Raw genomic sequence first — 21,044 nt, forward strand, 5'->3', positions numbered from 1 at the left:
GGCGAAACCTGGAAGTAATGCGCTCCGTTACTTCCGGGTTGCCATGGAGCGCAACCCGAAAGTGCTCAACCTGAAGCACATTCAACCCGAGGTACGACTGTAGTTTGTTGAGGTTTCTGGTTATTTGATCCCCTAGGTACCTGAATTTGGTACGGCTGTTTTTTTGTTTTTTGTTTTTTTTGATGTTGGTGAATTCCTTTTGGGTATGCAGAAGAGGGGGGGGGCAGTGTTGAAGCACATAGCCTCAGATTTTGCAAAGTTTATGTGTCGGCCCAATAAGAGTTATTATGACTAATTATTATTTATTAGTATTTTGCCTTCCCCCCACAGAACCAGGACTCAAGGTGGCTTACAATTTATTTATTTATTTTTTTAAAAAATCGCAGAATGCTAAAAACATATAATGGTTAAAAAGTAAGCAACCTATAACGGAATTAAAACAATATAAAATATATTAGTCTGAAATTAGGGTGGGTTGAAATAATTAAGAAATAGTGAAAGTTTTTTTAAAAGCCTGGGAGAATAAAAGGGTCTTGGTCTTGTGCCGGAAAGAGTGCAGTTAGTGTTAGGAAGCCCTTATAGGGATGGTATTCTACATTCAGGTAGGGTTGAGCAAATTTGAAAATTGTGGCTTCTTTCAGTTTCTCAGTTTTCTGTTTTTAGGTTCAGCTAGTTACAGTTCCACATCAGTTTGTGGTGTTCTTTTTTAAAACTCTTTGTGGAAATTCATCTGTGTTTTGTGCAAATTTCTTCTAATATTAACATTTTTGTATGCAAAGTCCACCAATAGATACATGATTGCAAAGCAATTTCCCCTAACAGAATGCATATATGACTTCCACAGATGTATGCTTTTTGTGCACACTTTACCAGGGCATGTACATTTTTTGGCATGCTACTGGGCTTGAGAACTGCACTGTAAAAATTAGGAGAAATGTAAACTCGGAAGGTTGTATGTCTGAGTTTTTTCAGAAAGTGAGAATTAAGCAAGTACATCTTTAAATGCAATCCAAATAAAATTTCATCCTTCATTCAATCCCCGTCCCCCTTTAGTAGTCATCCACCTCACTACATTTGGCAGCGGCATTCAGAAGGTACATTTTAGAGTTTGGATAGGAACTCACTTGCAGGTAAACTGACCCCTAGGGCTACTTTAAAGATTAATACTAGGAGTATGAATTGGACCCAGGACAAACAGCAGAAACTGTAGCACTAATCTGAATGTAAATTAGCTGTGAACAAAATAAAGATGATGATGATGATTATCAAAGCTGAATCTTAATCTCAGAAAAATGAATGAAGTGCAGAGAAGCAGAATCAGGTAGTGGTTGGATAATTGAACATGGATTGCTTATTCAACAAAGTCACACCTTGTTAGATAACAGAAATTTTGGAAGCCAAATCCTTGACAGCCTTCTGTGTTAAAATTTCCATCTTGGAAATGTATAACACTGGCATTTTAGCAGCTGCTTGGGGGGTAGTGGTGGTGGTCATGCCATAGCCCTAGTCCAAGAAGGAGTTAAGTACACAAAAATCAGTGGGATTCAGCTGGCATAACTCTCTGTTGAATGGTGGACTGTTGACTGTATAAAGGGATCGGTGTGCAGACCAGAAGGGTTAAACAGTCCATTACAAAGTTGCCCTAGAAACACTCTGCTACCCGTGTGGTACGTTTAGGGACTGAGCCCCAGATGATTTTTACTGGTGTGCAGATGAGTAAATTGGCACATTTCTGCATTGGCACGTCTTCTGCCAGCTCCTATGCAGAAGGAAAAGCAGATTTAGTACAAAGTGAGCATTTACAGTAGCCCTGGGCAATATTAAAGCGTGATACGGTGTGTATAATGGTACATTTCCTTTTTCTCCCCCCTCCTATCAAACGTTTGTCCAAAAAGCTGTGTATTAAAGCTTCAGTACCTCAGGGTTTTCTTGTGAATTTTAAATCGTGCTCCTTACTTAAACCTCAAAAGGATCTGTAGATAGAAAGGTTCGTGATATTATATATATATATATATATATATATATATATATATATATATATATATATATATATATATTGCTTTGAAGCGGGTTGAAGAAGTTGATTAGTGTTGGCACCACAGCACATTTCAGTGGCTCTGTTTATAAATAATTCCTCACTTACCAGGCTGGAGTTTCAAGGTGTTAAGATTTTTTTTTTTTAAAGGGGGATGGAGGAGAAAAAAGCCACACAGGTTTTAATCACATTATTTTTTTGAAAGAAATTAGGTGACAAAAACAGCTTGATGTAGCCTTTTAAAGCATTCTTTTCCTGATAATGTATAGCCTTTTCTTGGTGCTCTTACAAGAGCCAGTAAGAGCCCTTCCTTTAAACCTCCCAAGTCAAAGAACTTTGTAAAGATGAATTTGTAATTTGGGGGTTCATGCATGATTTAAAATTTTCCACTGCTCAACTCCATACTGGAAAGCGGTTGCAAAGCTTTGGGGTGGACGGTGGGGTGGGGAATACACTTCTCTCTTTCCCTCGGCTCTCTTGCCAAGATCAGAGAGCATCGCTCCCTTTTGGATAGCAAGATCCAGCGAGGTTTGTCATTTTTTATTTTGGCCGGCTGGAATCTTCGACTGAAATTATCTCCACAGGTACCTTTGGAAAAGATATGAGGGGTAGAAGGGAGCAGGCTTCCAAGAAAATGCACTGGGAGACTAGCCATCACAGTGCTTGTATATAGCATGGCAGTGGGTGGGTGTGGGGGGGGGCAAAGGGGCAACAGATCACAACCTCAAAGGGCATCGTGAAAATGGCAGGTGTCCAAATTTCAGATTTTAAACAAAGCTGAAAGATTTCAGGAACAGAGGGCAACAGAGTGAGGTTCAAAGGATATATTTGCTTGTGGATCTAATTAAGATTCAGTTGCAAACAAAATCTCCAAAGCAAGCAGGATTTAAAAAAAGTATTTAAGGTTGTTATTTTCTGTCTGTTTTATACCTGCCATATAATGCTTGTTCTGCACTTGCAATAAATTGGTCCTTTAGTGTAAGAGCACCTACACTTTGGAACTTCCTGCCCATTTATGTTATTACCTAATATCAATACACCTTCACTGTATTGTTTCCTGTGGTGCCAAAACCTTTTTTGTTCCAACAAGCTTACCCAGGCACATAACTTTAACATGTCATATTGATAGATAGTTTTGGCTGGTTGCTTGGTTGGCATCTGTTTGTCTCAGGAGACAATGGAAGAATGTGCCTTTGAGGGTGAAGTCAAACCATTGGAGGGTTACAGCTCCTGCTGTGGTGGTAGAGACCGAAATGGAAGAGACATGTTTTGCTGCAGCTGGGGCAGATGATGGCATCTGGCTGTGCTGATGCAGGTGTACCATGACGTTTCTTCTTTCTGCACTCCTCCCAGTGGTCATTCCTCCTCTGGCTATGGCTATGGATGTATAAACCTGTCTCTCTGTCTCCAGGCATTGCGGTCATCTGCAAGGGATTCCCAAATGGAGGGGGTGATGTTGCCAGCCTTCATGTCATGTTTACAGACATCTTTGTAGCATAGAGTTGGTCTGCTAACAGGCCTGGTGCCTGAAACCAGCTCCCCGTAGAGCACGTCCTTGGGGATCCTGCCATCTTCCATTCTGTAGACATGACCAATCCAATGTAGATGTCACTGAGACAGGAGTGCAAACATGCTGAGAATGTGGGCTTGGGAGAGCACGTCTTTGTTTGAGACTGTCCTGCCACGTGATGCCCAAAATCTTCCTGACGCAGCACTTATGGCAGAGATTGAGGCTTTGCTTCTGGTGGGTATAAGTTGCCTACGACTCACTTCCATAAAGCAGTGTGATGCAGCATTGGTCGTTAGCATCACATTTTCCCATACTGTTTTGGAGAGGTGAGGTGGATTACCAGAAAGGATGGTCTAGCAAAAGCAGGGGGAGGTGGACATAAAGGGGAAACAAAGGGTTGAGAGTGTAGGAGGCAGGAAGCCATAGCTGCCTTGCCAGTATACTTGTCGAATATACCAGGTTGGGGAAGGCTGCATTAAAACAAAGGATCAAAGGAGATATTAAAAGAGTAAAGTTTAAAAGGGTGTGGAAACAAAAAAGGTCTTTGTCTTTCCATAACCAAGCCCTGTCTCTTGCACTCAGGGAACTTTGAAAAGGCTGACTTATACCAATAGTTACTCAGCCGTTGAGTTGTACCCCAAGATAACTATGTTTTCAAATAATCGGTTTAGGTGGGCTGAAATACCATAAGAACATTAGACAAGCCTGCTGGATCACACCAAAGGCCCATCTAGTTCTGCATCTTGTTATCAGAGTGGCAGACAAGATGCCCCAGTGAGAAACCCACAAGCAGGGGCTGAGCACAGAGATCATTCTCCTGACTTGCAATTCCTAGCAGCTCTGATCCAGAGGCCGCTGACACCCCATACCACACCTCCTGAAAATGGGCATATGTACACACTAGATCAGGCATAGGCAAACTCGTCCCTCCAAATGTTTTGGGACTACAACTCCCATCATCCCTAGCTAACAGGACCAGTGGTCAGGAATGATGGGAGTTGTAGTCCCAAAACAGCTGGAGGCCTGAGTTTGCCTGTGCCTGCACTAGATATTTAAAGTTCGTTATTTCCCTCAAAGATTTCTTGGCACCATAGCTTACCCTTTGCAGAGTTACAATCCCCAGCAAATCTTAACATACTAAAGTGCCCAGAATTCTTTGAGGGGAAAGAATGCGTTTCAAATGTGCTTTAAAGGCCTAGTGTGTACACAGCCTTAATCTCAGCCAAGAACTTCTCCAAGGCTTCCTGCCTACTACACTCTCAACCCTTTGTTTCCCCTTTATGTCCACCTCCCCCTGCTTTTGCTAGACCATCCTTTCTGGTAATCCACCTCAACTTGATTGCCGTTTCCCAGCACCTGGGCCTCCTCTCTCCCATATTTTAATCATTAAAAGCCCGCAACGGTGCTCGAGATGGAAGGGCCCATTAAAACCCCGCACACGTCCGCGTAACGAAGAAGATGCGGGGACATATGTGCCGAGGGGGAAGGCGGCTGGCGCGCCATCCCTTTCTTCTTCTTCAGCTCCTCTTGCCTTTAATCTTGCTCTGAAACCAAAAGAAGGTTGTGCCACGGACAACCATGGACTCGAGGAATGAACAAGAAAAGAGCAGGGAGGAATCTGATATTAATGCTGTCCGGGGGGAGAGCGAGTGAGCAGCGAGACAAAAGGACTGAGGAGGGTGAAAACACACATGGAGTAACTTGTTTTTTCTCTCTCTAGCGGCTGAAAGGGGGGGGGGGAGTTTTTGCCATCTTGCTCCAGAAGGAACCTGGGAAACGCACCTCGTGTCTCATCTTTCCCAGCTCTGCCCAGGAGGTAGCTAGTCTCTGGGTCAAGGAGACGTGAGGGGAAAGTGAAATGAAAACCATCTTCTTTCTAAACTAGCAAAATACCTGCCACGTCACACACATCTAGGAGGGGTGTGGTAGGTCTGTTCTCTTGACACAGAGAGTGCATTGCACACACACCCCCCCCAGCGCACACACCCCATGCCCCTCAACCCCAGATATTTGTTGGTCGAGCCGGGACTGGCCAGGATGAGGCCTTGGAAGGCCCGCTTCCTCTTACAACACTGTTACATATTCCTTTTTATTTTTTCTACCTTGGGAACTAGTTGCAGCCATTAATTTTTTGACTTATTTTTTTAAAAAAGAAATGATATGCCTTAATACACAAAGCAAGGTAACTTTAACAAAAATCAATCATGGCTTTAATTAAAAGATAAATAAATCCATAACCCACACTCTTGTTAAGCAAATAGTGCCCCGATTAAAAACCATGTAAGAGCAAAACCACATAAAACTAATAAGAGCACAGGACAAATAGCAATACATCAAGCCCTCAAATTGTGCTTGCTTTACGTATATGATCATAACCTTATGTCCGGCTGGTGTGGGGAATATATAAATAAATGGAGAGCCAGGTCCACCTCTGCTCTCCATTTATTAATTTTCCCTGCATTGTTCACCCACTAGGTTTTGCAGGAGGACTCTGGCACTAGCATTCCAGGGTCCTTGCGGCACCTTCCCAAAGCTAGGTAAGTGAGGCACAGGGCTTTGGGAAGGTTTCACAAACGCCCTGGGAAGCTTTCAGGACTCTCCCACAACCTTTCCAGACCCTAGTAAGTTGCTCTCCTTGTTGCAGGGGTGGGAGGCAGTTCCAAGGGTTCCTGCCTCTGTGCGTGGACTCCTAAAACCGAACCTTGTGGAAGTGGTGGGCCCACTGTAATCAAAACAGCCATGATCAGTCATTGTTTAAAAGCATTGGAAGTGGGGGCAGTCACTCCATAATGCAAGCAACATGACTGATCCAATCTCTGCCCCCTGAATTTGGAGCATGTTGAGGACTCTTGATCTGGATCTTAAATTCTAAGCGGGTGCATTTCTCAGAAGGTGTCCCAGGTGTTCAGGGCTTTGAAAGCCAGAAAAGTCAGAACCAGCACCCAGGGATACACAGGCAACCCGAGTGCACTCAACAGGTAGTCCTTAGGCTGCAGGTCTCCTGAAGTAGTGGGGAGGTCCCATATATGTTTTGGAATAGCAGCTGAATCTGTCTTTTACCCTGGGCCATTAGGTCCTCCCCACTCTGCTTGAGATTGTAGCCTATCTCCTCAGAACAGTGAGCAAAGCTTGCTTTTCTTAATACAATCTGTTGTTTACCACCTTGAGATACTACTGGACTATAACTCTCATTGTTCCCGGCCATTGGTCACGTAGGTTGCAGCTGATTGGAACTAGGTCTAGCAGCATCTGGAGGGGCACAATGTTGCCTATCCTATGTAAAATAGCAGCATTCCTTCCCCACAATTACTAGCTGACCACTAGTCCAAACTTGAGGTCTTCATGCTAAGGGGGTAAATTGTTGGCATCTTGAGTTAATCCCTGCTGGAGGAGCCTACTTTACTCTTGATTACCAAAATTAAAAGAAAAATTCTAACTAAACATTAGGGGAAAAATTCTGATGGTAGGAGCTGTTCAATAGTGAAATGGACTACCTGGGAAGGTTGTGAACTCTTGTTCACTGGAGGTTTTTAAACAGAAGTTGGATGACAATGTGTCAGGGATTATTTAGCTGTGATTTTTCCATTACAGGGTTTGGAATAGATGCTCTTGGGGTCCTTTCTACTTTTATGATTCTTTGTATATAATCACACTGAGACTCTTTGAGTTTGGGTGGGAGGAAAGCTATGTTCCTTGAACAAAATGCATGATTGATTGGAAAGGGCTTAGTTCTATCTAAGGTGGAGAAAGCATGATCTTGCATCTTGGATGGTGAGAGAATCAAAAAGGTGTCCTCTCACCAGGGAGGTATGGAGAAAATGGAAGAGGAATTGGGTATCAGTCTAGCACTGGATAAAGTTCAATAGGTCAACATAAAAAGGACAGTCTAGGAAGGGGACTAAGCCTACAGTGCACCCCAGCATTTCCAGCATTTAAACATATGCTAATAAAAGGAACTGGAATGGCAATGGATATTGCAGTTATCTTCAGGAAATTACAAGGATCCTTAACAGCTACAATGTTGTGACATTCATGTGTTTTTTATTTCATCTACAGTTCCAAAGATCTGTGTACTTGGACCTCCTGCTTCTGGGAAAACGACTATTGTAAGTGGATTTTGTGCATGCATGGAAATGTTCTTAATGGATAGCAGATGTAGGACTCATTGCCTTTATTAAAGTCTATATTAGTACTTAGCATTTTTCTGGACCTGGACAAAAAGCTCCAATATAGGTAAATTGTGGAATTTACTCCCATGAGATGTGGGTGACGGCCACCAACTTGGATGGTTTTTAAATTATACAAATGGAGGATAAGCCATGATTGCTATGTTCTACCCTGCACTATCAGAGGCAGTATGCCTCTGAACAGCAGTTGCTGGGAATCACAAGTGGGTAGAGTTGCTGTGCTCAGGTCCTTCTTGCTGGCTTCCCATTGGGGCAACTGGCCAGCCACTGTGAGAACAGGATGCTGGACTAGATGGGCCACTGGTATGCTCCAACAGGCTTGCCTTATATTATTACGGTGCTTCAGACCACCTGTGATGTTTCCATGAAAACGCAGACATCTTGGCCTATGGCTTGACATTTTTAGTAATCATTGGTATAAATCAGTCTTTCCAAAGTTCCTTGAGTGCCTGTGATAGGGCAGTTGGCCGCAAGAGTCAGGAAACTCCCAGTTCAAATCTTTCGTCTCTTCCAGATTCTCAAAAGTAGCCTTAGACAAGGAGCCACTGTATACTTTCAGATTCTCTTCAGCCCACATCTTTGCAGCTATTCTGTTCTACCTCACAGTGGGGTTGTGCAATGTATGGGAAAGTGTTGGAAAACTTTGAAGCTGCGGTCCTCTACCCATCTGTCTAGGTATAGGACTGCAAAGTCAAGCCCTTCATAAACATAAAGTAGTATGATTAACACAGGCCTGTCCTTGCACTAAATCATTGCTCTCTCCTACTCTGCCTAAGGCTGAATCCTTTAAACTCTTTACAGATTAATTTTAATTTCAATAAATTTCTTTATTGATTAATTACCCTTCGTCAGAAGGAAACAGGTTAAGTAAGATTCCCTGTGTGTGTATAGGTTTTGCTGCTTATTTTTTCATTCCCTAGCAGTCTTTGAGAAAATCCAGGCATTGGGCTCTTCCAGAGGGAGGGGGCAGAAGGAGCACAGGTTTTAAAGTGACATCGTAAATGAAAACGTTCCAGATCTCCATTGTGCTGAATTTCAAAATGGTCACTATATTCCTTTTAAAAGTGACAGATAACATATTTGCTGTTCCCCCCTCTCCTGTTACAGATGGTGCTTTCTTTTTCTACTTTCCACTTAAGCGTTACGAATTTTGCACACTCCGATGGAAAAACTGTGAAAATGCTGGTGTTATTTGTTTTTAAATTTTCTTCAAATTCACTTTCATTTCCTTTGGGAAGATACAGCTCTCTCTTATTCCTTCTCTCTCCCCCACCCCAAACACCTGCTTTTCCCTCCAGGCAATGTGGCTTTGTAAACAACTGGGAACTGCACGGATTTCTCCGGAGACTCTGTTAACCAGTGCGTGGTCAAACCTCACAGACAAAGTACAGGAGTATCAAGACACAAAACAGGTGCGTGGGCAGAGGTAACGATGCTATCTCTGCATGGAAGGGAAATATAAGTTGTGGCATTTGCCGTTTTATTTTTCTGCAGACACAAACGAGCGATCCAATTATCGCACCTTGTTTTGTATCTGTGGTGATTTCAGAAAGACTTGTGAATTTGTGGCAGTGGGCTCCCTCCATTCTAGGGATGAAATAGCAAAGGGAGCTTTGCCATCCTCAGCTGAGAATAAATATTGAACTTTTCTGAATTCACAATCTACCCTATGCCATAGTTGTTACTAAAAACAAGGTATTAAAAACTCCTCCAGGTGGATAGAAATTCATGAGCACAGTGTGTCTGAATGTAATGCAGTCCATAGCTGCGATGTTGGAGAATTCTTTTGGAAATGGGAGCAGAAATCATGACAGTTTGCATGCTTGACCAAGGTCAGGAACAGAAATCACACAAGCAAATATGAGCAGTATTTACCATTGTTGTTTTTTTCAGTCTGTGCCATTTTGTGCACCATTTTTGACATTTCCTTTCCACTGAAATTAATTACAGTACATAATAACATTAGTTTCTGCCCAAAACAGATGAATAACCCGAGTTTTAGTGTAAACAGAGCAGAAACAGCACTGGTTCTCATGAAAGCAGGATGGGACAAAAATTGGTGCCTTCTTACATCCCTATTCACAACTTTCTTTTTTAAGGATGGGGGAGGTTAGGGTAGGGAGAGTATCCTACTTATCGCCCCACCCACCTATTTGGACCATCCTGCAACCAGGTGGGGACTTTTTTCTTAGGTAAAGGTAAAGGGACCCCTGACCATTAGGTCCAGTCGTGACCGACTCTGGGATTACGGCACTCATCTTGCTTTATTGGCTGAGGGAGCCGGCGTACAGCTTCCGGGTCATGTGGCCAGCATGACTAAGCCGCTTCTGGCAAACCAGAGCAGCGCACAGAAACACCCTTTGCCTTCCCGCCGGAGCAGTACCTATTTATCTACTTGCACTTTGACGTGCTTTCGAACTGCTAGGTTGGCAGGAGCTGGGACCGAGCAACGGGAGCTCACCCCGTTGCGGGGATTCAAACCACCGACCTTCTGATCGGCAAGTCCTAGGCTCTGTGGTTTAACCCACAACGCCACCTGCATCCCTTTTCTTAGAGGAAGACCCCATTGTCAGTTCCTAGCATATTTAGAAATGAAGTGAACAGAGCAGACCCTGACAAGCACTCCAAAGATCTTCTCCTCTGAAAGATGCCTCATCCGGTTTGGTCTCCTGCAGAGTCAGTGCCAAGGAGGGTGGTCCTGGGAAGACACAGTCCAAAATCAGTAGCCTTGAGCCTGTAGAATAGGGCATGGGAAACCCTTTTCAGCCATGGGCAAGGCCACATGATAGGCAGGGCCAGAGGCATAAGTGGGCAGAGCAAGGGATGTAAATTTCACCTTCATACAATAGGCTAGTTTCTACACACACGTTCACGCATGCCCCTCTGCGTTCTCCATCCAGACAAGCAGGCCCATTATCAGAGTTTAAAGATACATTCCAGCCAAGCAGGAACACTCAAGGAGGGTGCAAAGCAAGGCCAGTGAGGGTTGCCGCTTGAGGGGAATTCTGAAGCCTGGAGAGCCTGAGGTGTCTCACTCCTGTTGTAGAGTCCAGGGATCAGACCCCAATTGTTTATATTCTCTCTCTTCTCTCTCTCTCTTCTGACACTCTACATTCTGCAATCATTCCTGGAACTGAAAGTTGCAGGCCTTAGATTGAAGGTACACAGATTAAAAGGTACACAGCATGATGACATCCATCTGGGATCTCTGGCCTTGGGGAGGAATGGTGAGCCCATGTTCACTGATTAGGGTCCTACAGATGCTCCAGGAAGAGCAGGACCAGGAATAAAGTCTGACTGTTGCTTGTGCAACTCTTCCTCTTCTGTCTCTCCTGGTCTTTTTCTCCACTTCTCACACTTCAGTTAGACAGCTCCCCTGCTCCACTAGCAGCAGCCTTGCTACAGACCCAGTCTTTTCCCCTTCCTTCCTTTCTCTAATTTAAAAGAGGTGAACTTGGTTTTATATATTCCCTAGCAGTGTACCTAGCATTTTTCCTGGGGATTCTAAGATAGCAAAGAATCAGTACGGTTTTGAATCTGAGGTTAAAATCAGTTCAGTTTTTTTAAAAAAATAATATTTATTAATTTTCCAACAAGTTCAACACAACACTACAAAAAACCATAAAGAAAAAAAACATACAATACAATACAATACAATACAATACAAAATAAAAGAAACAAAGCAAAACAAAACAAAACAAAAACCATTTAAAACACAATCCAATTTCAACATCTTGTCTTTCTTTCCCTTATTTCCTCGACCTCCTCACGCCTCCCTTTTTGTATTCCACTTCCATTAATTGTTTCAGCAATTCCTTCCCATCTTTCTCTGTTTTCTATCCTATAATTGTCTCAACACATTCTAACCACATTCTTCCCTTTAAAGCTCTATTAATCTATTTATACTTAATTCCTTACAGCATTTCTACTAAAGCCATATAACTTCATTCCAACATTTTTCTAACATTCATTAATTTTACAGTATTTCTGTAAATAGGCTTTAAACTTTTTCCAGTCTTCTTCCACTGACTCTTCTCCCTGGTCTCGGATTCTGCCAGTCATTTCCGCCAATTCCATGTAGTCCATCAACTTCATCTACCATTCTTCCCTGGTGGGTAAATCTTGTGTCTTCCAATACTTCGCGATGAGTATTCTTGCTGCTGATGTTGCATACATAAAAAAAGTTCTATCCTTCTTTAACACCAATTGGCTGACCATGCGCAGGAGAAAGGCCTCTGGTTTCTTAAGGAAGGTATATTTAAATACCTTTTTCATTTCATTATAAATCATCTCCCAGAATGTCTTAATCCTTGGGCACGTCCACCAAAGGTGAAAGAATGTACCTTCAGTCTCCTTACATTTCCAACATTTATTATCAGGCAAATGGTAGATTTTCTCAAGCTTAACTGGTGTCATGTACCACCTGTAAATCATTTTCATTAAATTTTCTCTTAGGGCATTACATGCCGTAAATTTCATACCTGTGGTCCATAACCGTTCCCAGTCAGCCATCATTATATTATGTCCAACATCTTGTGCCCATTTAATCATAGCTGATTTCACCGTTTCATCCTGAGTGTTCCATTTCAACAGCAAGTTATACATTTTTGACAAATTCTTGGTTTTTGGCTCTATCAATTCTGTTTCCAATTTTGATTTTTCTACCTGGAAACCAACTTTTTTGTCCAATTTGTATGCCTCCGTTATTTGGTAATAATGGAGCCAATCTCGCACTTTGTTTTTCAATTTTTCAAAGCTCTGCAATTTTATTCTCTCTCCATCTTGTTCCAGAATTTCCCAATATTTCGGCCATTTGGCCTCCATATTGAGTTTTTTCTGTGCCTTCGCTTCCATTGGTGACAACCATCTTGGGTTTCCCCCCCCTAACAAATCCTTATATCTTATCCAAACATTAAACAATGCTTTTCTAACAATATGATTTTTAAATGCTTTATGTACTTTTACCTTACCGTACCACAAATATGCATGCCAACCAAATACATTGTTAAAACCTTCTAAATCCAACACTTCAGTATTTTCAAGAAGCAGCCATTCTCTCAGCCAGCAAAAAGCAGCTGATTCATAATAAAGTTTAAGGTCTGGCAGGGCAAATCCACCTCTTTCTTTAGCATCCGTTAATATCTTAAATTTTATTTGAGGCTTCTTGCCCTGCCAAACAAATCTAGAGATATCCTTCTGCCACTTCTTGAAACAATCCATCTTATCCAAAATTTGCAATGTTTGGAACAAAAATAACATCCTTGGCAGCACATTCATTTTTATCACAGCAATTCGGCCTAACAATGATAACTTCAAATTTGTCCATACTTCTAAATCCTTTTTCACTTCAGTCCAACATTTTTCATAATTATCCTTGAATAAGTTCACATTTTTAGCAGTCATGTTAACCCCTAAGTATTTCACTTTTTAAACCAATGTTAGTCCTGTCTCCTCCTGAAACGTCTCTCTCTCATTCATAGTTACATTTTTCTCTAGAACCTTGGTTTTCATCTTATTCAACTTGAAACCTGTCACCTGTCCAAATTAAAATCAGTGCAGTTTTGAAATATTCATTCCGCCATCTTGATTCAAAATGGAATCCAGTTGTATTCAGACATAGACAAAAGTCTACTCTTTGATCTCAGGAACCACCATGCATAATTGGTTATGATATCTTCAGAGGTGTCCAAACACATAGCAAATGAGCATCTTTTGAAAATATAGATATACATTTGCAAACATTTATGTACTGTGAATGTCATGGCAGTGAACAGAATAAAACCCTAGGAATAAAACTGCATTCATAAAACAAATGTGGAAATAAATCCTAAACTTTGTTCATTTTGTCAAAGATTATTTTTATTCAGTTGTGCAAGAAAAACCCCCACCATTGATTTGGAGGGAGAAAAATAGAAAGGAACACAGCCTCACGCACAAAAATCCCCTTTGGTTTAATTACTCTCATTATTAGCATACTTCAGGCTAATCAGCAGCACTTTCAAGGGGGCCCTGTAGGGTTTCCTTGATTATTATGGGGTGGGACATGAAAGTCAAGGAGATCTGGCAAGGAATCAGGCTGTATGGGGAGGGGAAGAAAGAGAGGGAAGTGGTGAAATCAGTGCAGTGCTTTACATGCTCTTTCGAGTTGGCAGGGTGTTTGCATAGGAAGATGTTTTTGGTTAAAAAGAAAACAAGTGTATTATCTTTTTTAAAAAATGCAAGGTTAGCCTCAGGAGCCAGAGAGTAACCATGGTGGATAGGGACCATTGAGGCTGGTGGAGCAGAAGGCAAAGAGGTCCTCAGGAAGTGGAGCTCATCTAGTTCAGCATTGTGTTCCTGTAGTAAACCAGCAATTAGGATTCTAGCAGAAGAGCACTCTCCCCTCCTGTAGTTTTCAGTTCAGAAGCATTGCTGCCTCTAACTGTGGAGGCAGAGTATAGCCATCTTGGTTAGTAGCCATCAATAGTCCTCTCCTTCACGGATTTTTCTCACCCGATTTTAAAGCCATTTACTTGGTGACCATCACTGCAGCGCTGGCCTGTGATGGGACGATGAGCTGCTTGTGCGTAAAATCCAAGTCCCTCAGAGTTTGATCAAGTTTGCAAACCTCTGTCTGTAACGGAGCCCCTTAAACATGGCTCCCTCAGTCGCTGGCAGATTCTGACAGTGGTTGCTTTCGGAATCGCTTCCAACATAAAAGCTCCTTAACGGAAACACGTCTTCTGGACTCTCTGCGTGACAGTTTCCGGCGAGGAGTGGGTGTCCCTACGGGAGGTCCTGAAACCTCCCCACTGCCCTCGCTGGAAGTGTCTCGGAGCCATCCCTCCTGCTCACTTTCCCTCAGCTCAGCTCCTCTCCCCCTACTGGTTCCCTCTTCAGCTGCTGAGTCTCTCCCAACCTGTGTGAGCCCTTCCACCTCCCTTCCTTCCGATGGCAGTTCCCTGACATGGCCCAATAGATTTTGGCACCTGAGGCAAACCTCAAAATAGGGCGGGAGGCTCTCCTTGCCAGGGAAGGTGGGGTGAATGAAGATCAACATCAGGACCAATGGGTGGGGAGAGGACAGGAAATTGACATCAGAATCTGCTGCCCCTAGGAATCGTGCTGCCTGAAGCAGTTGCCCCTTCTGACCTCATGGGTGGACCGGTCCTACATCCCTGCCTCTTTTGGGAGTGAGTTCCATAGTTTATGCGCTGCATGAGGAAGTACTGTCTTTTATCTGTCCTGAATCTTCCAACTTTCAGCTTCATTTGATGTCCACGAGTTCTAGTGTTATGAGAGAGGGAGATATTTTCTTCTCTATGCACTTTCTCTATGCCATGCATAATTTTATAAACTTATATCATGATGGGTGCTCCAGGTAGGAGAGGACTCTTCTTTTGTCCATCATTGAAGAATCTGCAAATATTTAAGCTGAAAGTTCATTGAGTGATTTTTGCCGGGCCAGCTCCTGGCCACTGCTTATCACCCTGCCACTGTTAGAAGAGGAAGGAGCCAAATACGTTTAAGTGGCAAGAGGGCTCAAAGATGCTAACCATATGGGAGGGGAGACGGCGGGAGCTGACTGAAGAGGGGCCTTCCATCTTGCAGGGCAAAAAGTCTGGGGCTGGCTCTATAAATGGAAAATTGAGGAAAATTGAGTCTGTGCCAAGCACCTGTATCAGACCCTGTGTTTCTGAGGACAAAGTACTGTGGCTCTGTGGCAGAGCACATTGTTTGCATGTAGAAGTTTTCAGGTTTGATCCCTGGCATTTCTAGGGGGAAGCCCTGTCCAAGACCCTGAAGAGTGGCTGCCAGTCAGTGTAGACAGTACTGAGTTAGGTAGACCACAGTGGTCTGGCATTCTATAAGACAACTTCCTTTGTTACTGAGGTGATATATAGCAGGAAAGGGCTGTAGCTCAATGGCAGAGCACCTGCACTGCAGGCAGAAGGTCCCAGGTTTAATCCCTGTTGTCTCCAGGTACAGCTGGGAATGTCTCTTGAATGAAGCCTACTGAGCTGCTGCCAGTCAGTGCTGACAATATTGGGAGAGTTTGACCAGGAGTCTGGTGTGGTATAAGGCCGCTTCCAGTGCTCCTGACTTTGATGGAGGGTTGCAGCTCAGTGGTAGTATGCAGAACTTGAGTCAGAACAAAAAGCACTTAGAAGCGAAAGCTGGATCTGGGCCTTTGCAATTTGAAAGAGCGGCTTTGCTCAGCAGCCCCTTTGCATTGTCTCTAAACGCCCCCTTGACTATTCCCACCCCCAAATTCTGGTCAACAGAGGTGCTCTGCAGATTGCTCAGATTGCAAGGCTGCTAAAGGAACCTGTAGAGGACTCCAGTTTAAATTGGCTCCTCAAGCCTTAGCCAGGTGGACCCCCTGGCAGCCCACTAGCCTCTCTTGAAATGACACATCAAAGAGGGAAGTGGGAGTCTAGCTGTTTCTGAGAGCAGCATGAGGCACCTTTGTAAAATGACAGCCTCAAAGCTGCCAGTCCCAGCTCCAGCCGCGAGAGGCTGCATGAGGCTTTGACGCATCTCCCTGCGGGACCCGCAGACTTGCAAGGAACACGTTTTATTTCCTTTTGCTCTTCTTTCCCCCTCACCTGTGTGTGCGTGAATGTGCCTGCTTTTGAGTGGGATGGAGCTCAGGAGATGTTTGAGAAAAGACCTAAGTGGGTCATTTTGTTGCTCCCTTGCCTGCCTGTCATCAATTTGCCGTTAGAATAATAGAATAATAGAATTGTAGAGTTGGAAGGAACTCTGAGGGTCATCTAGTTCAACCCCCTGGAATGCAGGAATCTCAGCTAAAGCATCCATGACAGGTGGACATCCAACCTCTGTTTAACAACCTCCAATGAAACAGAGTCCACCACTTTCCAAGGGAGACTGTTCCACTGTTGAACAGCTCTTGCCATCAGAAAGTTCTTCTTGATGTTGCATTGAAATCTCCTTTCTTGTAACTTGAAGCCATTGGTTCAGGTCCTACCCTCCAGAACAGGAGAAAACAAGTTTGCCCCGTAATCCACATGACAACCTTTTAGGTATTTGAAATAGCTACCATATCTCCGCTCAGTCTCCTCTTTCCAGGCTAAACATACCCAACTTCCTCAACCGTTCCTCATAAGGCTTTGTTTCCAGACTGTTAATCATCTTGGTTGCTCTCCACTGCACACATTCTTCTCAGGCCCTTCTTCGTGTGTCTCTTCAACAAGGTCCGGAAGGTGGCAACATGAGTATGGGCCTTTTCTGCAGTGGAATGCTCTCCTCAGGGAGGCTCAGCTGACGCCTTCATTCTTCACCTTTAGGTGCCTGGTGGGTGAAAACTTTCCTCTATTACAAGGCCTTTTGACATGGATAGGCAAACTAATGCCTGGGGACCTGATCCGGCCCAATAGCCTTCTAAATCCAGCCCCTGGACAGTCCGGGAATCAGCTTGTTTTTACATGAGTAGAATGTGTCCTTTTATTTAAAATGCATCTCTGGGTTATTTGTGGGGCCTGCCTGGTGTTTTTACATGAGCAGAAAGTGTGCTTTTATTTAAAATGCATCTCTGGGTTATTTGTGGGGCATAGGAATTCGTTCACCCCCCCAAAAAAAAATAGTCCGGCCCCCATCAAGGTTTGAGGGACAGTGGACCAGCCCCCTGCTGAAAAAGTTTGCTGACCCCTGCCTTTTGACATGCCCTTTTAAAACATGTTGTGGAAGGGGATATTACTGGGCTGTCTTTGTTTTTGTTCTTATTATGTATTTTCTGTTGAATAAAAAAATAACAATAATTTGTTGATAGCCTCCTTTAATTGTGGCACTTGTTTTCTTAAAACCAGTCATGGAGTAGGGGCCTAAGCTGTCAGCTTCCTCCTCTCAACCTCTGTGTTCCCCTTATTGAACTAAGCAGGAAAGAGGATGGGGGCAAAACTGGAATTAGGCCACATTCTCACCATGCATTTAAAGCCATCTTGTGTTGCTTTCTACAATCATAGCTTCCCCTCAAAGAATTCTGGGAGCTGGAGTTTGTTAAGGGTGCAGAGAGATGTTGGATGTCACCCTTGTTTTCCCTCTTAAAGCTGCATTTCCCAGTGGCTTGACAAGCAATTCCTCTGCCCAGAGAACTCTAGGAATTATTGGTCGCTCTGGGAGAGGATTAAGGGGTCTTCTCACAATCCTCAGCACCCCAAAGAAGCTCCCAGAATTCTTTGGGGGAAGCATCAACTGTTTAAAGTATCATAGTGCTTTAAATATATGGTAGGAATGTAGCCTTAGCTGGCTCTGCCTGTCATTGGCGATTTGCCTGGTTTGGCAGGCATACAAGGAGTATGGCCTTCTGTTCTTGCCTGGTCTTCTGAGCAAGACTCTGATATAACAGACTTCAGCTTCCAGCTCAGATCTCCAGCTCCAGTTCAAAAAACTCACTTCAGGGGGATATCCAGGCCTGGAAAATGCACACTCCATACCTGGGGAAGGGCCATAGAAATGTGCTTTGCATGCAGAAGATCTCAAGTTCAGTCCCTGGGACCTGGAGTTGCCAGCATCTCTAGTTAAAAACAAACCAAGCTGTAATGGACATAGGAAGCTGCTTTAGTCCATTGGTCCATCTAGCTCAATACTGTCTACACTGACTGACAGAAACTCTCCAGTGTTTCAGACAGGGAGTCTCTTCCTGGAGATGCCAGGAATTGAACCCGGGACCTTCTGCACCCAAAAAAGCAGATGCTGTGCCATTGAGCCACACCCCTTCCACAAGGCAGTGCTTAAAATTGTGTACGACTTTAGAGTAGGTGTTCCCTATTGCGTTAGAGGCAAGGGAGATTGCCTCTTTTATGATGGGGCTTCCCACCTGCAGATTTTGAAAATACTTAAATTTAAAATAATGTGTGTGCGTTTTATATAAAAATGTTGCCTAATTAGTCAAGAGTGTTTTTTTTTAAAAAAAACAGTTAACCCAACCAACTGTACATTTCAACTCCACTGCTTAGCTGACAATTTGTTTCTTTCACTGGCTGGAGTGGTGGAAGCTTTCTGTTTTTCTTTTGTGTGTCATTTTCTTGCAGAGGGTTTGATCCCTCCAGCTGTTTTCTTTTTTTTAAGGGGGGTATTCAAACACAGAAAGTGCAGTAATTCTCTTTGAACTGCTTTGTGGATATTAAACTCACCGTATATCTTTCTTAAATTTTTTAGAAAATCCCCGACGCTCTGTGGGCTGAACTGATTGTGGAACGTTTGCAGATTGAGGACTGTATTCACAGCGTAAGTGTGGCTCTTGCTGGATGAGATTGTTCATGGGGTGTGGTGGGATAGGTGACGTGGAAGTTTGTGCTGTGGATGGGATTGATTCCCCAAGGTTGTTGCAGGGAATTTGGAGTATGATTAACAGCATAAATGGGGAAGCTGAAGGTACACATATGTTAATTGTCTGGCTACCAAGACGACCAAAGGGGGAACAGCCGTGTAGTTCTGCTGACTGCCGCAGGCGACTGGCAGAGTCCTGAGTGGGCAAACCTGTTACAAACAGGCAACATTAAGAAGCAAACAAGCAAACCAACCAACCAACCATTTCATAGATCTCCCCCCCCCAAATTGTGCATTCATTAAAGTGTTGTTTATTTATTTATTTTTAATTTCATATCCTGCTCTTTCTCTTCAGCAGATTTATTTATTTCATAAAATTTATGCACTGCTTGATTGTAAAAAACAAAAGAAAACTCAAAAGCAATTTACAAAAAAAAATAAATCACAATAAAAATATCAGTGCAATTAAAAATGTAAACTTGCAAGACTATTTGGTACCTCCATATCTGGTCCTTGATCTGTGGGGTGCCTGGTCCTTCCTTTAAGGACTCAATGTCTGGCATCAGGTCTAGGCCGGGCATGGCACTTCTTGTGATTCCTAGCAACTGATATTCAGAGGCATACTTCCTCTGACAGTGGAGGGAAAACATAAAAAGAGCCTTCTGGATCAGACCAAAGGCCCATCTAGTCCAGCATCCTGTTCTCACAGGGGCCAACAAGATGTATCATGGTAGCACTCTTCCTGCTTTGGATTCCCAATAACTGGTCTTCATGGGCATACTTCCTCCAGCGATGGAGGTAGAAAATTCCTAGCTGTACCGTCTTCACTGGTCAGATCTGTGTGTCTCTGGACACACACACCTTTTAGAGGCACTTCAGATCCACTGCCGCAGGAGATGGCCACCTTGCTTTGCCTCCTGGTAGGGGCTGCTGTCTCCCTTTGCTCAAGGAGCCCTATTTAAATCAACACCAGTATCTTTGAAGGTATATTTATGTAACATGGTATGAATTAATAAAGATGTTTATAAATACCATAATGCATATTTAACTAAAGGTATGTTAATCAAGGAGATGGGATTTGTGCCAAGAAAAGGAAAATAAATAAGAATTTGGGGGGAGACCAATCAGGATGTTTATAATTAGTTCCTGCCATGACTTTCCCTCTCTCTGTCCCTCTAAGAGGTGGTTGTTACAAAGAGAATCTAAAACATGAAGGCATCACCTTGCAAAAGGTAGTAGCCATTTACCAGCATACCTACCAATTTTGGAACAATTAAAATAAGAGGCTGTGCCTCTTTCCCTCAGCCTTACCCCACTCACCTGAGACCTCTTAGACTGTCCTTGAGTCCCAGCAGCCCTCATGAAAGGAAATAGGAAGAGGCTACTGACTGGATGGGCAGTCGGTGTATCCTTGTGTCTGTCGCAATTCCCTGGTATTTCAGGAACATCAGCGCTGCTGGCTGAGGCCAGTGGCCCGTCTAGTCCAGCATCCTGTTCTCATAGTGGCCAACAAATGCCTCAGTGGGAAGCCTGCAAGCAAGACTTGAGCACAACAGCAGCTGTCTCTACCTGTGATTCCCAGCAACTGGCATTCACAGACATACTCCCACTGACTGTGGAGATTAACCTAGCCATCATGACCAGTAGACATTGATAGCCTTATCTTCCATGAATCTTTCCTCTTTTAAAGCCACACACATTGGTGGTCACCACTGCCTCTTGTAAATGGATGGAAAATGGATGGAAAGAGAGAGTTGAAGGATGAATAAAAATATTGGAAGGATAAGAATATTAGAAGAGCCTAACTAGAATAAAGAATAGAATGATAATGGGTGGCAATTTCTTTGACGATCTGCCCCATAAAAAAGGGAAAATAGGAAGCCATGGGGGGGGGGGTTCTAAAGGGAATGGATGGAAGAAAATATGTAGAACATGTATTTGTTGAAACTTTGAAAAACAATAAAAGGGGGGGGGGAATATTAGAAGAGCCTGCTAGATCAGATGAAAGGCCCCTCTAGTCCAGCATCCTGTTCTCATAGTA

At 43.4% G+C, this 21,044-nt stretch overlaps 1 protein-coding gene across 5 annotated transcripts in view; it reads left to right on the forward strand.

Annotated features, from left to right (window-relative positions):
• The window catches only part of AK8 (adenylate kinase 8), a 121,659-nt gene that overhangs the window by 27,947 nt on the left and 72,668 nt on the right, over positions 1 to 21,044 (forward strand). For all 5 annotated transcript variants that reach the window (XM_081179236.1, XM_081179234.1, XM_081179235.1 and 2 more), the window contains 3 exons: positions 7,602 to 7,651; positions 9,031 to 9,144; positions 18,893 to 18,961. In XM_081179236.1, the coding sequence (XP_081035362.1) occupies positions 7,602 to 7,651; positions 9,031 to 9,144; positions 18,893 to 18,961 (233 nt within the window). The remainder of the gene's footprint in view (positions 1 to 7,601; positions 7,652 to 9,030; positions 9,145 to 18,892; positions 18,962 to 21,044) is intronic.

This window comes from Podarcis bocagei (genome assembly GCF_964188305.1).
Source record: "Podarcis bocagei genome assembly, chromosome: Z".
Lineage (NCBI taxonomy): Eukaryota > Metazoa > Chordata > Lepidosauria > Squamata > Lacertidae > Podarcis > Podarcis bocagei.